At 34.8% G+C, this 21,768-nt stretch overlaps 3 protein-coding genes across 3 annotated transcripts in view; 2 read left to right on the top strand and 1 right to left on the bottom strand.

Moving 5' to 3' along the window:
• Positions 1–11,301, top strand: part of Dscam1 (Down syndrome cell adhesion molecule 1) — a 63,682-nt gene extending 52,381 nt beyond the window's left edge. Inside the window, 19 exon segments of the mRNA XM_013321837.1 lie at positions 25–173; positions 364–496; positions 567–676; positions 750–909; positions 1,038–1,189; positions 1,269–1,351; positions 1,595–1,771; positions 2,021–2,085; positions 2,153–2,254; positions 2,638–2,825; positions 2,828–3,023; positions 3,866–4,042; positions 5,070–5,168; positions 6,389–6,597; positions 6,815–6,928; positions 7,088–7,226; positions 7,510–7,659; positions 8,540–8,600; positions 9,610–11,301. Of these exon segments, the coding sequence (XP_013177291.1) occupies positions 25–173; positions 364–496; positions 567–676; positions 750–909; positions 1,038–1,189; positions 1,269–1,351; positions 1,595–1,771; positions 2,021–2,085; positions 2,153–2,254; positions 2,638–2,825; positions 2,828–3,023; positions 3,866–4,042; positions 5,070–5,168; positions 6,389–6,597; positions 6,815–6,928; positions 7,088–7,226; positions 7,510–7,659; positions 8,540–8,600; positions 9,610–9,691 (2,546 nt within the window). The 3' untranslated portion in view covers positions 9,692–11,301.
• A 548-nt stretch (positions 11,302–11,849) lies between these two features.
• Positions 11,850–14,323, bottom strand: ATPsyndelta (ATP synthase, delta subunit). The gene is given in 6 exon segments (NM_001312420.1): positions 11,850–11,991; positions 12,577–12,681; positions 12,885–12,991; positions 13,157–13,247; positions 13,528–13,645; positions 14,208–14,323. Coding segments are annotated over 5 exon segments (486 nt in total). The 5' UTR covers position 13,645; positions 14,208–14,323; the 3' UTR covers positions 11,850–11,925.
• A 241-nt stretch (positions 14,324–14,564) lies between these two features.
• Positions 14,565–21,136, top strand: LOC106126739 (uncharacterized). Its single transcript, XM_013324565.1, has 9 exons — positions 14,565–14,733; positions 15,019–15,218; positions 15,468–17,380; positions 17,479–17,636; positions 18,074–18,667; positions 19,028–19,124; positions 19,446–19,580; positions 20,015–20,135; positions 20,547–21,136. The coding sequence occupies exons 1-9, from the start codon at positions 14,654–14,656 to the stop codon at positions 20,714–20,716; spliced, it is 3,468 nt and encodes a 1,155-aa protein (XP_013180019.1). The 5' UTR covers positions 14,565–14,653; the 3' UTR covers positions 20,717–21,136.
• Positions 21,137–21,768: the final 632 nt, after the last annotated feature.

Below are 21,768 nucleotides of genomic sequence, written 5' to 3'. Positions count from 1 at the left end.
ATAGTGTTTGTTTCCTTCCTCCAGTTCCCGAAGCACCGCGCGCTGTGAAAGCTCTGGTTATGGGAGCCGATTCAATCCTGGTATCGTGGAGGCCGCCCGCGCAACCCAACGGCCTCGTCACCCACTACAACGTCTACACACAAGCACAGAACACTGAACCTCATCCTAATAAAGTAATAATAACGACTAAAATATATTCGTTCTTATACTAAACTTTAAGGCTTTTGCTAAGAGTTAATGACTATACTCTGATGGCGAATCTAAACATTAAATTACCCTTCGGTTTAAATAAAGGTTTATTTTAATTTGTTTTATTTTCGTGTTCGAAACGACGTGCAATTAAATATTGGCACCTTGTATTAGGTCCCTGCGTCTCAAACGAGCTACTCCGCGACAGAACTGAAGCCCGGCCGCTACGACTTCTGGGTGACTGCTTCCACCATCATCGGAGAAGGTCAACCCTCAGCCACCGCATCTTGCAGCCCCAACGACAAAGGTTTGTTATATCTGACATACGAATTGATAATGTCTCTTTACGGTATTTAATAAATATTTTCATATTACAGTTCCCGCTAAAATCGCATCATTCGACGAATCATTCACTGCTACGTACAAGGAGGACGTCAAACTGCCCTGTCTCGCCGTCGGTGTTCCCTCGCCTAATATCATCTGGAAGGTAATGTTAATAAATATCTTCGGGTATGCGTTTTATCGTAGCTGTATACATATTTGACACTCTCTACGTGTAGGTAAAAGGTCAGCCCCTGGAGAGTTCGGAGCGCGTCCGTCAGCTGCCGGAGGGCTCGCTGCAGATCGCGGGCGTGGCGCGCGAGGACGCCGGCGAGTACTCCTGCCATGTCGACAACCAGTTCGGCACCGACACCGTCACACACACGCTCTCCGTACTCGGTAACTATCTCACTCAATTCTTTCTTTTTCTAGAATTTTCTCAAATTTTATAGAAAATTCTCCGTCTAGTTACCATAAATACTTGAGATTCCTCATATTACGTACATTAAATAATGTGTGTGTTCCAGCGCCACCTTTCCCCCCTCAGCTGAGCATCGCGTCGTCGTCCGTGTCTTCTCTGACGCTGCGCCTCAAACCCTCGCTAGAGGCCGAGCAGTCTCCCGCCGCCGGATACACCATACACTACAAACAGGAATTCGGCGACTGGGAAACTGTACAGGTATCAATATTTTATATTATTGATAATGCAGAATCCATTCATATGAACATAATTACTTTAAACATGATTGTTTCCACAGATTCCTAGCAACACTGATACGTATACTTTGGAAAACTTGTTCTGCGGATCCAGATATCAGCTTTACGTCACTGCTTACAATGGGTAACATTGTCAGACCTTTTAAATGAAACTTTTTGCTTTGATTTATCACCTTCGAGGTTAAATAAAATGCATTCGCTACGAAGCGATTCCATGATTACCTTCAAAAATGTATAGAACTGACAATAACTTTCGATAAGTCACGTGATTTTCGCGCGTCTGTTTCTGTGGAATCGCTTCAGAGCGAATGCACTTTGTCTAGACCCGCAGTTAGGTTAAATAAAATCTCCTAATGTATTATTTCAGTATCGGTACTGGCGAGGCATCGGACGTAGTGATCGCCCGCACACGGGGCTCTAAGCCGCCAGTGCCGCGCGCCGCTGACTTCATCGAGGTGGGCAGCTCCTCCGTCACTCTGCATCTCAAGCAATGGCTGGACGGCGGCTGCCCCATGAGCCACTTCGTCGTCGAGAACAAGAAGAAGTAAGAACAATATAATACTCTTAGACTCGAACGTGGGTTTGCTTAGAACTAAAGTTTATCGATTGTTCCACTTTGACATTTAACTTCTTGTGTGGTGGAAAAATATGCCATTTTCTTCCATGTAAGTTTAGATAGTAAAGTTTTCTTCGATAAAATCTTATACATTCTTACGTTGTTTTCTAAACTTTTGTGAGTATTTGTAGATAAGCTGTATTATGTTAGTATTAACTTTAATATTGTGATGTACAGGGGAGCCGCTGAATGGAACCAAATCTCCAACGCCGTGAAACCCGGAGGCAATTTCGTTGTACTCGGTACGTTACCACTTTGAACACATGTTACTTATTATTAAACAAGTTTTTAATGAGCATCTTTTGACAGACCTGGAACCCGCTACCTGGTATGTACTGAGGATCACAGCACACAACAACGCCGGATTCAACGTCGCTGAGTACGAATTCGCTACTCTCACCATGACTGGAGGTACGTTTGTTTATACTTATCATTTTATAAGCCCCATATATTTGTCGCTGATTTAAAATTTATATGTATTTCCTGATATAGTGACGGTATTTCTCCCAAACGGCCTTTGTCAACCAACACCGTCACCGTCACGTCAACGACAACGATATTTGTTCGTTTTTATTAATTCATTGATAATTGATATACGAAAAAATTCCACCGAGATCGTCGCTATGAACAAATGACCTCCGTCAAGTCATTTTAATCTCGGAAAGATATTATCTCGTGACGGTGTTGTTGGACAAACGGCTTATTGCTATAATCGATCGTAAAAAAACCAGTACCTGAAATGCAGTGCCTTTTTTGTTCCATAATAGTTGTAGTAATAAGGGCTTGCATTTCAGGTACAATCGCCCCCGCGCGCGACGTCAACGACGGCAACCTCACCACGGAACAGACCATCAAGATCATCCTGTCGCATCTGAATCTTATCGTGCCCGTGGTGGCGGCCATCCTCGTCATTATCATAGCCATCGTTGTCGTGTGCGTGGTGCGCGGCGCCAGGGACCACCATCACAAAGGTATCACATTGTAGGCACCATCGCCCCCCTCCCCGGCAACGCCGGCGACAAGGACCTGCCCCCCTGGGTCAGAGCCTGGCTCGAACCTGAAGTCCTCGTGCCCATACTTGCCACCATCGTGGTCTTCATCGTCGGCGTTGTGGTGATCTGCCTCACCCTCGCCCGGAGGAACACTCCTCACCGCCTGCGAGGTCAGAAGGACGCATACTGTATGTATGGTGGCATGGACACCGCTTTATTTCCTTATTTATTCACTAGCTCATCCATTTATTAACACGTTCCCTGCCGCTTGTCTGGTCACTTCACTTTCAAACGACAAAAACTTACTGGCAGGGTATGTGTTAAGTGTTTTTATCATCCTCAAAACAAATAATAGTCAAAAATTTTATTTTCTCTTTAATCTGGACAATAAATTTAACTTTTTTCATCTTGTAACATTTCATATTTACGCTATAATTTGCGAAATCATATGTTTAAATGTGTATACTGTGTAGTTATAACAGAGCTTGAAGATTTTTAACTTTATATATCAGTAAATTAGAGGTCATATTTAATAAAAGTAGCTATTGATAAAAACATAATCTATTTGTTATTTTGATGCTTTCTAGACAAATGTAACCATTTTATTTCTGTATGAATACGTAACATTTTTGCCACAATTTGCTATTTAATACGCTAAATTATGTTAAATATGCTCTATAGTAGCTAAAAAATATTTACTGTTTTTCTTATACTTAACAAATTTTTCATAATTTTACTTTGATGTGACATTATTTGCGATATCCAGAAGTATGTTTTTTACCGGTTTTGTGAGCATAACGAAGTGTTTTAAGGTAGGCTAAATGTGTGTTTCCTTCTTTGTCACACACCATTCTCTTTTTACTATAACATCAATTATGAGTAATAAATGTTCCATTAGAATATTACCTTTCACCTTCACAGAAACCGCATCATTACTACATGTGAAAATTATATCTGTGATTATTAAATCGGTGATGGGCTATATGATATATTTATCATCATCATCATCATCATCACGATCGTGTTACAGATGACGCAGTGTACAACGCATCGCAAGCAGCGCTGGGCGGCGGCGCGGGCACACTGGACAAGCGCGGCGGACTGCGCGACGAGCTGGGCTACATCGCGCCCCCCAACAGGAAGCTGCCCCCCGTGCCGGGATCCAACTACAACACATGCGACCGGGTCAAACGTCAGGCTGTCATCAGTCAGTACCGCATATATTTAAACTCTACTAAGGATTACATCAAATACTTTTTTTTACCTTTGTTGAAGGCAAAGAAATTATTTAGCATAAGTCAATTTTTAAATAAGATAATATTTGGATGAAGTTACATCATTTAGTTTCACGTTTGTTATAAATTTATATTACTATTTATACTTCGTAACTTCAAGTGTTCCAATAATGTGTCCACTATTTCTCGAACAATTCATTACACGCGGTTTTTTTTACAAACCAACAATAGTAAGTACAAAAATATATAATATGCAGTGTTTTAGGAGTTTGAATTAATCGACAAACGTTTTCGTGAAGATTTAATATTGTAATAGTTAGTTGTTTTAAAGACAAACGTTTGTTGATTTTTATAAACTAATTTACATATAGATTTATTCAAAATATTCCTCTAGTTACGATGGCACGAGCTTTATCTACTTTTATTATTATTATTTGCGTCCTGTTCATATTTTTATTGTGGTGATTGTTATTTTATAAAATTTTCCGTTCTCTATTTTTATTTATATTGGTTGCGGTTAGATTTACAGCCATGATTAAATTAATTCAACACAATTTAATCATGGATTAAATGTTCAGATACGTTTCTATTTTTGGCTACATAGAGTAACACTAATTTATACCCTTATACCTTTATTACAATTTTGCTTATGTACAATTTATTTTAAACCCATTGGATGACATGGTTAATCAGGTAGATAGTTATTTATCCTACCCGTTTAGTTATTAAGTTAGCAACTGCTTATACGGCTATACTATCTCACGAGCGAACTACAACATAACTAAAAGAATTTAAAAAGATACAGTCGAATTGATAACCTCGTTCTTTTTGAAGTATGGTAAAAAACGAACTTGTTCAGAAAAAAACTGTGATTGAAGCTAGCCTTCAATCGTATGGTAACTGAACGTTTAGAAAATAAAAGTCGACTGTAAACGTGTGATAGTATAGTTGTGCGCGCATGTGAGGCACGCGGTGTAAACGAGTAGTGTGCGGGCACAGTGGGCGCGCACTCCACGTGGGACCCGCGCAGGCACCACTACGAGCGCGTGCGCAGACCGCGCCTCCGCCGCACCGGATCTGGCGACACCATCTCTACAGGTACACGGACAAACAGACATGCATACATGGATAACGATACTAAGGGAACACAACCTTCAGTCGAAAACTCTACAAGTGGCTACTGCCAAAGATTGTTGATTCATTTATTTGACCAGATTGAAATGTTAAGCATTTCCATACTTTACAGAAACTGCGATAATTCAGATTAACACATAACGTTTACTAAATCGCCTTTACAATTATTTTTATACAATATTTGATATCCATGTATGGATGCTGCAAATCCTACATGGATGATCCAAGGTATTCTAGATTGATCACACGTGAACATTAACTATCTATCTTTATATACATTTTAAAATATACATTTAGGTATGTAAAATGATTTTATAGATAAATTAAACTTTGTGATCAATCTGAATGTCCTAAATAAGCAATGAAGCAAAGCAGATACTAACAGAGTGGTGTGCTACTAACATAAGTATGGTAAGTTATGTGTTACATATGTATAAATAAATAATAATATATGGAAATATATTGCATGTAATAATTTTAAAGTAACACTAGTAAAAGTGGATGGTTTGTTTTTTGCATGGCCTTTTCTATCCCAGGTAGCTTTTACGTACACTTATTACTAACATAATTTATGTTAAATTTATATTTTTAAACAATACTTAATTAAATATTAATATATTTATCGTTTTACAATACTCTACTTTTAAAGGTATATATTTATAAATGTTCCTTAAAATATCAAATTCATGTTTCATGTATATTATAAGGACGACGAAATATTGAAGTTTTTTTATTATTTTATTTATGGAAATTGTGACTTATGTATACGTGTGGATTTTATATCAATTGTATATTAATTACAATGATAGAAGTCAATTTATGCTAATTTTACACAGGAATAATATAGACACGTAATATAATATTGCTAGTGTATTTACGTGTTTTAATTCGAAATAAAAATTGGTAGCACGTTCATTTGTCTATTAAAGTGAAAGCATGAAGGAATTGTTTGAAGTGTTGTGTGTACAATTATAACGAAAATGCACAATTTTCATATCCAGATTGTCATAACTTGTGTTATATAATCAATGCAAAAAAAAAACTATGAATGTATTCACTTTTATTAACGAAATATCTGTCGCATTCAGAGTTAAGTGGTCTACAATCAGTTACCAATTAAGGACTGTGAGTGCGGCAGTAATCCAAGAATTAAACAATAAACTAAATAATTACTAAACTTGCAGGTATGGAAGACGAGATCTGCCCCTACGCAACGTTCCACCTGCTAGGCTTTCGCGAGGAGATGGACCCGAGCAAGGCGCTGGCGTTCCCGCACCACCACCCCGGCCACCCCGCGCACCCCGCACACGCCGCACACACCCCGCACGCCGGCACCCTGGCGCACCCCCACCCGCACCACCCCGCACACTCGCGCGCTGGATCTCAGAGCATGGTCAGTATCATATTCAGCTTTAAGTGACGTAACAGAGCCGCTTGATGTTAGTTTCACACGGGGACAGAAGACTGATGTGTGAGTAAGTTCTTCTAAGCTAAGCTAAGTTACACACATTTACGAGTGACAGTAACTGCTGTCTTGTTAAATCTTTAACATATTAATTTTTAAACTCAATCATTTTTTGTTGTAATTCTAAATATTATATGACTTCCAGCCCCGTGCCAACAGCCGCTACGCTCGCAAGAACTCTCAGGGCGGACAGAGCGCTATCTACTCCACGGCTCCTGAGTACGACGACCCCGCTACCTGCGCTGAAGAGGACCAATACGTAACAACCTTACATATCTCACATTTCCTTGCCACAGTTAGCTTGTATCATAGGTCAATGACTATTAAGTCGTGTTGACAATAAAAAAGAATTTGTATGCTGAAAAAATTCAATATAATAATAATCAAATAATTTGCTAAAACTGCTTATAATGTCCAGCGCGCCCGCTACTCTCGCCCGATGTACGCCTGCGGCCCTGAATATGACGAGCCTGCTTGCTGCCAGCCTGAAGACGAACAGTACACCGGCGCTTACGGCACACCCTACTCCGACCACTACGGCTCCCGACCCAGCATTGGTAAGGGAAACGACTCTCCTCCCCTTCCCTACCCATGTACCTGATTTTTCACCTCAAATTATGATACACAATTTGCCACACTCAACATACATTTGTTCCTATCTTTTCAAAAGGAATGGACGCTTGCATTCCTACTTAATCTTTAAAAAAACTCAACAGACTGTAACACTTCTAAATCTTCTCTTGTTCTTGTAAGTGTTTAGTCGAGGAGTAAGACACCACACTACAATGTAACATATCGTACGTGCAAAGCTTATATTTAATATCTGTTAAATGTGTATAGGAACTCGCAAATGCGGCAGCTCCCCCGAGCCTCCCCCACCCCCACCCCGCAACGCCAACACCGACAACAACTGCTCCTCCTCCTTCAACGAGAGCAAGGACTCCAACGAGATCTCCGAGGCCGAGTGCGACCAGCCCCGCAACTACCCTGGTACGTTACACCCTCCCCACCAGGACCACGGCGCAGGATCACAAACACAAACACAAGTGGTCCTTTACAAACTCGAATAACCTTGAATAATAATACATCTTAAATTTTCCTATAAAATTAATGATATTGAGTGGAATACTAAGTGTGGTTCTTATATTTATAGTAATTAACCAATTTTAATGAAATGTAAAATGTTTAAAAATTCATCTACTCATGGTTATTGAAAGGTGACGAAGAAAATTTGTTTTTTTATATAAAATTAATATAAAAATTGGTCCATGCCATGCGCTCTTGGGCGTCGCCTGAACAGAAGACGGTAAAAAGATTTTGACTCAATTTAGTTCTTGATTGTTTCTAATTATTGTGACTGACAGCATGCAACATTTGTTTCAGTAATAACAAATCGAAAATGTTACCAGCTTATAGAATTTCTTGCAATTGGCTTAACTTACTTTTTTTCAAAATTTTTCCTTCATTACTTATATGTATTTTTACATTTATCACTTAGCAAAGCGTTAAAATTTATTTCTTTTTTAAATATTTAAACTAAAAAAAACCTGTAATCATTTCCAATAAATTAAAAATTACTTTTGCCAAGTGATAATGTAAATAATTGAAAAATTTTATCTTTTCATCGAATCTTTCACAAAATTTTTGGCTTAGACGTGAACGTGTTAACATCTATTTGAAATGGTTCTGTAGATTTAGTACGTGTTTTAGATATATTCGGACAACACTCAAGGTAGACAAATAGTTTTATGTAGACTGAATGTTTCCAAATGTTATGTTTGGGTGTTGTTCGAAATATCAAAGTAGCGGGCAGGTATATCCGGGCGAGGTGTCTAGTGTAGAGCGCGTCGTGACTTGTATGTTGTTGCAGTCAGGGCCCACACTGCCAAGGACGGCTTGCACAGCGAGGAAATGAGAAAACTCATTGACAGGTCAGTTTGTCCAGGCCTTTACACTCCCACACTACTCGTACCAACACTAGACTAACTATTTTATACTCTGTGATGCTCTTAGTTATGGTTAACGAATTTTATAACAGCAACATTTAGCAACACACATTTTAACTGAAAACACTTTTTCGTCTTTTAAATAATTAAGGTAAAAAAGGAGGGTTACAAATATATTTTTTTAAAATATAATATATAGTTGGAATGTTTTCCTAGTCTTATTGTAGTATGAACTTAGATAATATACAAAATTCAATTGTGATTTATAATGAAACGTTTTAATTAAAGGAAAGAGTACATAATATTGACTGTAACTAAACTTTGAATTGCACCGATGACAATGAACACATTTTTGCACACAAACTAACTATTGTAGCCGACTCCTTGTGTGTGAGCCGGATAGTTCTAGTTTAAATTGTATTAATATTTTGTGTATGTAAATACATACGCGTATTAAGCATGTGTATATGTTCTGCATCCGTCGTCCACAGGAAACAGTAAGTCAATGTATGTCAACAGAAAATAATTATTCGCCTGAATGTTCATTGTTTTTGCCTGAATCATTTTTATATTTGTTATAATTTTGTGGCTAACCACCTCTCACCCATACTTTGTGCACCCAAATCCGTTTCTTTTGCTAACCAATTTTAAACTCCACGTTACAAAATTGTGCTACTTACCCTTATTTTGAAACTGTGTAATCAATATAATCATTTTCATTAGAATTTAATTCAGCAAATAAATGCTTTTTATTTAAAGTCTTTGCCATTTAGTTAAAACCTTGTATAAAATAAAAAATATATACATATCCCAATACAATATTTAATAAAAAAATATATATATTTAGAATTTCATTTATCAACATTATAGCATTCACATTAAAATAAAAAAATGCTGTAAAATATTTTATCAATACGAAAATGAAAAAGAAAGTAGCTTCAGATTTCAACAAACTTTTTCGATTGTTTTAATTTGTTTTTAATAATATTTCCAGACCAGAAGCAAACACCCCAATCCCCCAGCAAGCAGTCCACGGGCGGGGGGGACTCACAGCCTACGATACTGTGGCAGTGTAACCTGTAAACCTGCGCTAAAATTTACTGCCTACTCAACGCGACACATATTGCAATTAATTTAACCAAATCATTAACACCATCTCTCTACTACGCATTTCTACAGCTTCCAAATTTGTTAAAGCGATTTTTTTTATCAGCCCATGATCTGTACGCTTAACTATCTAATTTGCAATCGTTGTTAGCGAGATGGTGATTTTGACACTTAATTTTTTTTAGTCTCCCGAATACGTGTGTCGCACAGTTTCTTTTCATTCGTTTTAAATTTATCCCAACTTAGTTGCTGGATTATTTCTACACTTCGTTGTGGCACTTTTGTGCCATATTCAAGTTGATTCTCATTGCGACATCGACTATATTGGAGATTTGGCAAAGTTGGGCGGCATATCCTGTAGCCAACTTAATTGGAGTGTTTCGTCACTTTGCGCGTAGTGTTACCATACAAAAACGGAATTATGGTTGTGGTAGTTATTTCAAATTGATATATTCCCTTTAGAAAAAAGTGACGTCTTCCCAAAAAAATTTGCGCGCCTCCCAACTTTGCTACATTCAGTTGTCTACAAATTAAGTCATTTTTTTTATTTCGACTAACTTTTGTCTTATTTGTTCAGCTTAATTTAAAACTTTAACGAAGCTGGAGTTTGGGGTGGTTTTAAGTTTCGATTTAAATTAAGCTCAACACGTAATTAATGTGATATTTTGTATTTTTTACCCATTTTATTTTTTAATTGAAGTGGACTAACACAAACAATATTTATAATTATGTACTCGTAGTTTGTAATGATACCCGGCGACCTCGAGTCGTCTTGATGCTTCCTTTTTGCTGTTATATTTTTCGTAATGCTTTTACCATTTACGTTATCGCCATGTCCTACATGATTTTTAAACGTTTTTTTTTATGTTTTTACGTCAATATTACGTACACTACTTTATTAAGAATTAGAGTTAAGTAATTTACTAATCATAATTAATCAATTCTTTAAATAAAGTACTATGTAATCTGTAGTTAACGACTTAAGTGACATGTTACTCATTATAACAATAAATTACTAAAGGATAAATACGATAGGCAACAGGCAACTTATACTCAAAATGCAATTGGTACCCAAAACTAACTGATATGAAATTATTCAAACATTTTACTCAACATTATTATAAATTAAGGTGCATTTTTTCTATAATTATAATCTTCTCTTTCTATATTATATGCAAATAAATTAGGTATAAGACACGGGCGTGTCATTTTCTAGTTTTACCTTATGTGTTGTGCTTTGTGTAAGCTTGGCAACGTAGTATAGATAGGTTCCCCATACTTACTACTCAACTTCTATCCAAACTTCCATTTAGATATTTCGGATAAATTGAAAAGGATAGTTAAAAATTAATAATTCTATTCAAAATTATAATATTAGCTGTTCGATCGTTAAATTAAGGTAAAATGATATCAGCGTAAACTTTTTGATGGGATTGATTTCAATAATTATTGCATTTCACCAGCAGCTGTTCTAAGTTCATCAATTTAACAAAATGTTTGCGATTAGACATTGCTTGCGCAACTAACTGTTTGTACCAAAGTGTTTGATTTGTGTTAAATAAAGTATTCTTACGTCGACTACAAATTAGTCTTTCATTTATTACCCTAAATATCTCTAAAATTAGGTCAGAAAAATACGCTTTATAAGTCAAGGGTTCAATTCCCAATGATGCCGGAATATCTTTGTATGAAAAGTTCAAATTTAGTTTTGAAACTCTAAAAGGAGGATCATGAGTGTAGCATTCGTTGTGCTATATTTGGCTCGTTCACGTACCGACACGTGTTGCCGGCTCAAAGGTCTGACATCGACTGACGTCCCCTTTCTCCGGCATGTACTTATGGCGTGTACGCTCGAGACAAACAACACTACGTTTATGCATACACTACAATGAGTAAGCAAAGAATATTATAAGACCTCTTTCCTAATAGTTCCTCCTTGGAGGCAATGTTTTCGTACCTATTCATTTTGTTCTATATGTATGCCAAATTTCATCGAGATCCATTCAGCCGTTCTAAATTTACTTTTGAACAAACATCCATCCATCAAAACATTCTCATCTGTAATATTAGTAAGAAGTACAAAGTAAGATTTATCAAATGGGAAATTGGTAAGATAACAACAATAAAGACTACGGAATTTGATGTTTATTTACGGTTTAACATTAAATAGTTTAGCACTAGCATTGACAACTGAAGGTTACATTTATGCGGTAGCAGCTTTAACCACTTCCTCTGCAACTTCTACGGCAATTAAAGCTTCAGCCTTTGCCTGGGAAATAAACATCTATTATTAAAAATAAATTAACTAATAACTATTAAATTATTCAAACTTTCGTGTGACATTATACTAAACTGATATATAAACACGGCTAAACACTCACGTATATACGTCCGGTGGCGGCACCGACTAGTTTCGAGCCCATCGGGGGCCCTTCATCAGGATGAGTGGCACTGGTATTATTTCGCGGACGCGGCCTGGCGGCCCGGCGTATATACGTGAGTGTTTAGCCGTGTTTATATATCAGTTTAACTAATAACTGTTCAAACATTTACGTGGTCATTCTTTTATTTACTTGAAATCTTTGTTAAAAGCATTACAATTTTATTTTTTCTGGTAAAGTATGAATGAAAAATATTTCGCAATTAAAAGTAAGTCAAATTAATGAAATATCAAAGCAGATTCTAAATAAATTTTAAGCAATCCAATGAACCAATTTATTAAAAAGTATGTCCGAATGGTCAGATGGACCTAAGGATCAATTAATCACAAAGATGAGTATATGGTGATGAACAATTAAGTCAACACTTGAACGTGATTGCCGGACACCTGATACAAACTAAATAATTTTATTACCTTTTCATTAGCAGCAGAATTTAGTTCAGACTGGGCTTTGCTAAGAGCCTCCTGCGCGGCGCTGCGGTCCAGACTCTCTAATGGGTGAGCTTCCTCAGCCAGTACCTGGACAAAGACAACTTTTTATTATAGTATAATTTAGGATTTAACAGTTAGCAGGTAGTATTTACGTTAGCCGCTCCCTTTATTGTAATACAATTGTTGCAATTTCAACCGTAACAATAATGAACTCTAAATAGCAATAAATTGGACTTATTAATAAAGATATTTCAACTAACATATGATATCAATTTCTGTGTTTAACTTACTTGAACTGAGGAGTCATCATTGACAGTGATTGTGCCCGAAGATACAAATATTTTAGTTTGCTTGCCATCATTCTCCACAACAGTGACAACACCGGGCCTCAGAACAGCTGCAAAATACATTAAACATCAATAAATTATTGTAATATTTGACTAAATATACATACATATATTCTGGATCTAGTTTATCCACTTAGACATGTCTAATGTTCATAGAATAATTTATTTCAATTATTGTAAATGATCTGAGAAAGTTTAATCATAACAATGCTTACCAAGTGTAGGTACATGTTTGGGCAAAATACCAAAAGATCCGCTGAAGGATGGCACATCAATCTGTTTGACTACTTTTTTGTCGTAGAAGACCTGCAAATAGTTATTATGTTAAAACAAAACCCACACCCCTATCAGGGGAAGACAAAGATTACAGTTTTCCATTGCCCTGGTATGCACCATAGAACTGAAACTATAAGCAAATACTATTTTATTATTTTAGTCTTAAGAGTAATTCTGTAACCCCAATGAATGTAATTTAAATAAAAACAAAAAATCTTTAATTGATGCATTTAAACCCCATAAAAGTAATGAATGTAAATCTATAAAGGCTGTAAATCAGTTCAAAAACAGGATAGAATCAAAAACTTACCTTATTGCCAGCAGCAAATGTCAAAGCCATTTCATCTCCCTTGGGAGCATCAGCATAACCTCGAACTTGCATCCTTCTTGCTGCAGTTCTGAGCATATTGCGGAATGCCAGCGCCATTCTGAAGAAATATTGATTAAGCATTGATATAAAAATACATAATAGGTTTTTCTGGTAAAGTAAGAAAACATTTATTGCTCCACCAAGAAAAAAAATTAAAGAAAATTTATTAAATAGAATTTTGATTTTCTAAAGTACCTTATTTTAAATCTCAAATATAGCAGAAATTTTACTTATCAAAAATGGAACACTGAATTTTTACACACAAGACAAACCCTACAATTATCTGGAAAATATAATGGTAACGATTAGATTATGTCTTACTCTCTATTAAAGCTGCAGCACTATGATTTATAACCTCATCTCCATTGATAAAAAGATGATTTACCATAGAACTAAACTACCGCATATCAATGTGCAGAAATAATTTGTATATATAACAGACCAATAATTATTTATATCATATTTTATCTTAATACTTATAATTAGAACTAACAAAATAAAATAAAATACGGCAGAACAGTAAGAGATTATGTAATACAAAACAAAAACTAAGAAACTTAATGTGTATATTATATCAATACAGTTTATTACACATTTATATATTTTAACGTGTTACTTACTTGGTTCAGTGTAAGTTTAACAAATGCGAATATTAATTTTTTTTTAAGCCAAACCTAAATTTTATTTTAGGCAAGATCTTATTGGCTTCTAAATGTCATATGTCACCAAAAATCACAGACAATTTTTGAGTGAAAAGTTGCCCGTGACCCGCTGTGAACATTACTTTGTGCCATTTGTGGTCATTTCTAATTTGGGCTAAATATTTCCAATTGTATTCGAACTCTATTTACCTACTGTAATAAGTTGAATTTGGATGAATAAAGCAAGAAAAGTATAAATCAAACGTTGTAAGTAATAAAAGTCAAAGAGATATTTTTTGATGTTGGTTGGTCTGGCCTTGGTAGTGTTTGTTACATACTCTTTACTGAAAAGCAAAAGTCAATTGTCTATACTTGTCTTGTTTTTGTCAATTGTCAAATTAATAAAATTGTTTTTCGCGGCAAAAATGATATTAAAGGATTTCAATATTAATTTGCTAACAAAGCTTTTAACACAACAACTTGAACAAGTAACCTGTTTTGGATGGTAAATAGTCTTAAGATGCAGCTCACTTTTAAAATGATATAGTGCAAAACAATATTCATCCACTATCGATCGTTACACTCAGGCAAAAAGTATCTGATTTTCCATTTCCATCCTCTTCATGTTATTTCAACATATCCCTCCACTCATTTATTTAAATATTGCCTGTGTGTCTATACTTATTTATACTGTATCAAATCATACCATCTTCTTTGAATTGGTAACCATGTTATTTTTGGTGTAGATATATGTGTTACTATGTAACCGTAGTAATGCTTATACTTACAGCTGTAGATGTTATTCTGCTCCTGTGACTGCAGCGTGCGGTCATACGCTGTGCAATGGATGTTGGTATGGAAGAGCAAACTGTCCTGTATGTGCTCTAACAGTGGAAAAGAAGAATCAAAAGTTAAATCTCCCCTTACAAAGTCTTACTGACCATGTTTATGCCCTAATAAATAGTTTTGAAAAGTTGTTTAATATTAAATGTAAGTAGCCTTTTTTTCTTGCGATATCTCTATTTTTATAGTCAAACTTGGATAAGCAAAGGTCTTACAGACCATGATAATTTCTGTCGTATATAGAAGCTTCTCACTGACCTAATTTTCTCACTCCACTTTAATTATAATTTTTTGTCCTTAATTCCAATATTAATATTTTGCTTTCTCCAAATTTATCATGTTTAAGTAAATGTTTTATACAGAATACTCAAATTTTTCACTTTCTCATTTTTCCAGTGGCAGAGTTGGAACTTGAAACATCAAGTAAAGAACTGCAAACAACAGATACAAATAAAAATGTTACAGACTGGTTGGAAAATTCTCAAAATAAATTTTCAGCTCCCATCAGTAATCTTTCAACACAAGATTTAAACACACATGTTGAATATTTAACAAGTGAAGCACAAATTCACACATCAAATTGTAAACCAACACATCAACCTAAGAAAGACTCTGTTCAGCATATTCAAGATGATTGGGACAAAATAGAAATACTGGAGGAACCTGAAGACTGTATCAAAGACAAGGAAAATGTACACATTGAAACAATGAATATAGATGAATATGAATACACATCAGAAAATCCACGCAGAAGTACCCGGAAAAAAGAAATAAGTATCAGCAGGGAGCCTCATGAAGTTCAAAATGAAAAGGCCGACTCAACAAAGTCAACCACAGTAATATCAAAACAACCAAATAAAACTAAACAAACATGGAATCATGCTAAGAAAATGAGGCAAGAGTTCAGTAAGCTAAATAAAGAAAATAGAAATAAACTGAATGTATCTATTGAAACAGTTAAGAAAACTCAAGTGTTATGCAGTAAAACAAAGTTAGTAGAGAAACAAAACCTCACCACCAACACAGCTAGAAATAGAAATATTACAGCTATTGAATCTAATAAAGAAACTGAAGAAGAAAAAAACTTGATCACCACAAATATTGTGGATCCGGGCATAATAAATAAAACAAAAAAAAGTATACCCAAAACAAATGAATGTGACTCAACTAAACAAACACCTTCAACTATTCAAAATAAAAATAACACTTCCGTTGATAGTGGTAATCCTTGTGACAATGAAGTTATGTCGCCTAAAGTTAAATTTTTTAAAAAAGGTTCATTACATGTCAGACCAAAGGAGTTTCCTCACATATCTGTGGATAAAGATCACACATATGTTGATAAAGATGAAACAAAAAGATCAGACGATGTAATAATAACCATAAGAGTTGGTAAAGTAATAACAAATGTTTGTATAAAGCAAAATGAAAGTAATCCTCAAGTTAAAATCCATACAGATAAAGAAGTACAAACTTATTTAGGACCTGAAAATATAAGTATGGCTGCATCTGAAAATAAAACACACAATAATATCAAAATTATTGAAGTTGAATCAAAACACACTACATCACAACCAAAAACTCTATCAATCGTGAATGTTGCATCACAGAGTAATAAAGACATTGTTAAATCTGATTCAACAAAGAAGAATACTGCTTCAGCGGAGACAAGAACTGCACAATTTGAAATAACAGCTAGCAGTGAGAAAGAATTACCAGAAATTATGGAATGTTTTACAGATGAAAATAGACAAAAAAATATACAAAGTCAAAGAAAAGATAAGAATAATGAGGGATCCCAAAAGAATATTCGGGAAGATATAGAAGAAATTAATGATTTATTTGATGTTAATTTTTCAAAAACTCCAAATGTTCAATCATTAAAATCATCTAAAAATATCCCTTCAACTATATTAGTTCCAACACAGAACAAATCAAAAACATACACACCAGTGGATAAGAGACTAAGAAACTTGGATTCTGAAGAATTACCTTTAAAGAAGAAACAAAGATTAGATACGCAGAATGTAACAATGCGAGGAGGTTCAAAAGCCAGTTATAATGATAGCGAATTAAGCAACTATGATACCGTTATGGAAAAAGTATTTGCTAACATTGATGCAGATATTGGAATTATTCAAAGTAACAAAACACAAATTTATCCTTCGAATAAAGCAAATTCAATTAAAAATACTCAAGTTGTCTACTCACAAAGTCAAAAAGTTAATAATAACCAAAAGGATAGTGAAAATTTATTTTCTAATTGTGATAATGATGTCATTACTCAAACAAATAAATTAAACATACAAGTAAGTACTTTCAAAAATTAATTTTAACAGTCAAATACTAAAATATTCTTCTATAAATGTTTGACAAGAAAATTCTCATGATAACTAATGTTTTGCAGACAAACCCCACTCGTAATGAACTATTGACACATAATTTGTGTCGAGAATTTACATCACCTGAAGAAGAGAATAGAGAAAATGAGAACATGGATATAGAGTTAGGAACACCTCTAGATGATGGTTCTGATGTCAGCATTGTTGAAGAAACACCACAAAAGTAAGAACTGTTTTTCTGAATTAGCTTTTTTTGTATGTCAATTAATTAATCAGGTGATATATTGGTACTAAATATGTTATGTACAGAATCTACCTGTTTCTTATTTATCTTTTTTCTTCTTCATATAATTGCATCAAAAAGGTCATGAGCTCATGAGTATATCAACTAAGATTAATGAACTTCAGATCAGCTCATGGTTCACATGTGTGTAACAGATCAATAATATAGTTATGATATCCGTGTCAAGTTATGAGTCGCGAATCAGGAGATAGTCAGCACATACCTTGTGATCAGGCGATGAGTTCTCAACATGGTTGTTGAGTTGTAGCTCTATGTGACCTGAACTTTTCTTGATCAGTTTCTGAATCAGTTCAGACTTCACTTACAGAAAAGATTATATTATTTATAAATTAAAATGATTGTTTTCTATTTTACAGAAATGTTTCCAACATAAAAGTGAAACAAAAATCGGGAATATCTTCTAATTTCGACAATGATATAAGTGAACAATCAGATGTGAGAAATCTTAATTTAAAAGCAACTATAAAAAATAATATCTCATGTAATAGTTTAAATGAAACACTTAAAAAGAATCAAGAGAATACTGATATAAAGAAAGTGAAGAATTCCATCATAACACCATCTACAATAAACAAATTTGTGGAACAAATACAACATAAGTCAACTCCAGTTGCAAGAAAATCACTTAATTTTAACATGAAAAATATTAAACAAGACGCAGAAGAAACATTATGTAAAAGTTCATTTACAGAAGTAGAAACAACTCAGGAGAAAGAGTTTATGAATGAAGTATTTGAAGCTTTCAGTTCACCGGAATTTAAGTCTAACGTTGTACTGCGTGAGAAGAATCGTAAGGTCGAATTTTGCGTGGCAGGATCATGCTTGATGCCAAAACAAACTATCAAATTACGACAACTGTGTAGAGATAAAGGTTGGCGCTTTGTAGAGGAATATACAGATGATGTAACACATTTAGTTATTGAAGTTGATGAAGAAAATAAATGTAAAAGGTATGATATAGTACTTCATCATCGTCATCATCACCAACTCAATATACATCACCATTGAGAGGATCGGAGCCTAACTTTTTTAGGGGTGACTAGGCCATACTCAACCACGCTAGCCCAGTATTGGTTGACATCACATATATATTTGAATTTCTATTCCGATTTTCTTCACCGTAAGAACTTTGGATAAATAAAAAAGACATTGGTATATGGCGAAATTCGAACCTGCGACGTGCATATTACAAGTCAAGTGTTAAACCACTGAGCCATTAAAGCTCACTTTAGATTACTTTGTTCCAAAGGAAATTTTTCTGTGGTATTGAATGGTTTTAAATAATTAAAAATAAACATATATATTTACAGATCACTGAAATACATGCGAGCTCTCGCAGCAGGGAAATGGATAATCGGGTTTGCATGGGTAGAGAAATGTATACAAACTGGAACTATTATCTCTGAGGTTAGTACTACTTTACAACACTTAATACTTAATATAATTTATTTAATCTAAACCTGTTATCCAAATTCGTATAAATTAAATGAATTTCATACAAACTTATACATTCCTAATGAATATTCTAAGTGATTTTAATTTAACATTTTTAAGATGTTCTAAAGACTTATTTTTTATTTTTTTTTTAACTGCACTCAGAGTTTGCCATTATTTTCATAATTTAAATAACTTGCACTAGGTAAGAACAAATATGCGGCCAACCTTCAAGATTAAAGAGGCTCTGGAAGAAGAGGCTAGTAAATAAAAAAGTTGCCTTTGACATTACAGGAGGGTTTTGAATGCCTGGACATGACAGGCGAGCCTGGACCGCGGCGGTCGCGACTGGCAAAGCGCAAGTTGTTCTCAGACATCGCCTTCTTCTGCATGCCGCCCATCAACATGCTGGATCATGATATGTTGAAGGTATATTGTGAAAAAAAAACTAATTTGGTATAAACTCAAAATCAATTATTTCCAATGTGTAACATGATTTAAACCATTATATACTAAAATATGCTTAGTCTTATGATGTAACTAGTTACTCCCCGACTTGGTCCACACTATGTTAAAAACATAGTAATTTGGCTATGTTCCAGACTATGTTCTATATGTATGCCAAATTTCATCGAGATCCACTGAACCATTCTGGTGATACCTTCTAATAAACAACCATACATACATCGATCGAGTCAAATGGAAATCCTTGAACTCTGCCTACATCTGTAACCGTTGGTTTCTGAGGCCTAAATCTATATAATGTATAAAATATATCTTAGTCTCAGGAACTTACGGTAAGACACATGAGATTTGTCGTATATCCACAAAGTATGAAATAAAAGCATATTTTTATGTTACAGGAGATTTTAATAAGTGCTGGAGGTACAATAGTGGAAGAGATGAGCGAGGTGCGCGTGGCGGACGGAGCGCCCGGCCTCGTGTTAGCGGAGCCCGACCACACGCAGGACTCCAAGTATGAATGTAAGTCAAACAAAATATAAAACACATGGAACTGCCTCAAACCACTAAAACTACACTAATACCGAAATCTAAGTTTAAAATATATTGTTATCTCAGTTTTGTCAAAGAGAAATGACAGGGATGGTCGTATGTTTTATACAGAGATTTTGGTCTCAGAAATCCACGGTTAATTTTATGAACTACTAGCTGTTGCAAGAGACTACATACACATTGAATTAAAAAAAAAACTTAGTAAGCCTATGTGTTCTTCTAGATTATGTTCTACAACCAAACAAACATCCATCCATCCATACCTCCAAACTTTCACATTAATAATATTAGTAAGATTCATACTGTGAAATTTCTAAATCCATGTTCGCCTTTGTTTTATTTTGCCTAAAACGCGATTAATTTTTTTTTCGATCATTTCAGACATGGCGATGGACCTGGGCATAGTGCCAGTACATTGCGAGTGGGCGCTGAATTGCCTCGGGCACTACGCGCTCGCGCCTCTCGAGGTGCCTCTGCTGCTCTGCTCGCCTACAGTCCTCAAGCCTAAAGTCCAGCACTGGCCACATGAACTAAGGGCACTTATAGAATAGTATAGTTCATTTCAAATATCTTACCAGCTCGGGATACTGCGTGAATAGCTGTGTAGAACACAATTTTATGTGTAGCAAAACCCGGAGGGATGACCTTGAGCCGTCAAGATATTTGAAAAGTATACATATGTAATCGCCCTTGTTATTTTTACCTTATTATATTTGAAACAACATCTTTTTGTCATCTGTGTTAAATTAATCATTGAAAATTATTATTTTTTTACATTATGAGAAGTTTCGAATATTTTTTTTACTTTTAAACAAATTTATGCTTTTTCACATGATACAACACATGTAAAATAAAGTTACAATTTTAAATATTTTTATGTAAATTTTCTTACTCATAGTAGGTTAAATGGTTACGTGAGTCTGAGTGTGGAAGTTTAATCAATATATTAACTACTTGAATATATGTGAAAGAAAAATATAAATCGAACACTGTTAATAGTAAAACAATAATTTGTTAACTTGTAATATACTATTTAAATATATTGACATTCAAAATAATAAAATGTTGTTTCAATAAACAATGTAACTAGCTGTCGCCAGCGATTCTGTCTGCGCGGAATTGAAAAAAAAAGAATTCTTTTAGACTATGTTCTACATCTATGCCAAATGTCATCGATCCAATACAGACTTTCTGAAAATACCTTCTAACATCTATCCATCCATACATTTAAACATTCGCATTTATAATATTAGTAAGAAGATAGATAAAAAACAATGAAAATGGATTCAGAGTTTTGTGTACTGAAGAGGTTTGTGTTATTACTTTAGCGTTTTAATTTCCTCATGACCAAATAAGGACATATTATTTTAATCCTATAACTGATAAATAGAATCGACAAGTAATTTTATACTTCTGCTTCCTATTTTGATATCTATATATTGGAATTATATCATGACGTAATTAGATTAACTAAAATGTTTCTCCATTTTAACACTACCGTATTACTTCCTAACCGTGGGATTTCAGCGCGGAAAAATATGACACAAAACTGGTGTATATTTTCAAAGAGAAATTTTGTCAGTAAAACTCAAGTTTAGGATAA

This window comes from Papilio xuthus, unplaced genomic scaffold (genome assembly GCF_000836235.2).
Source record: "Papilio xuthus unplaced genomic scaffold, Pxut_1.1 DF828952.1, whole genome shotgun sequence".
NCBI classification, from domain to species: Eukaryota; Metazoa; Arthropoda; class Insecta; order Lepidoptera; family Papilionidae; genus Papilio; species Papilio xuthus.
Note: the sequence above shows the minus strand (reverse complement) of the source record. Positions and strands in the feature narration are given on the sequence as shown.

Coding starts and splice junctions, on each gene's coding strand:
- LOC106126739 (XM_013324565.1), top strand. CDS start 14,654: ATGATATTAAAGGATTTCAATATTAATTTGCTAACAAAGCTTTTAACA. Junction 15,219..15,467: donor AAAGTTGTTTAATATTAAAT/GTAAGTAGCCTT, acceptor TCATTTTTCCAG/TGGCAGAGTTGGAACTTGAA. Junction 17,381..17,478: donor CAAATAAATTAAACATACAA/GTAAGTACTTTC, acceptor AATGTTTTGCAG/ACAAACCCCACTCGTAATGA.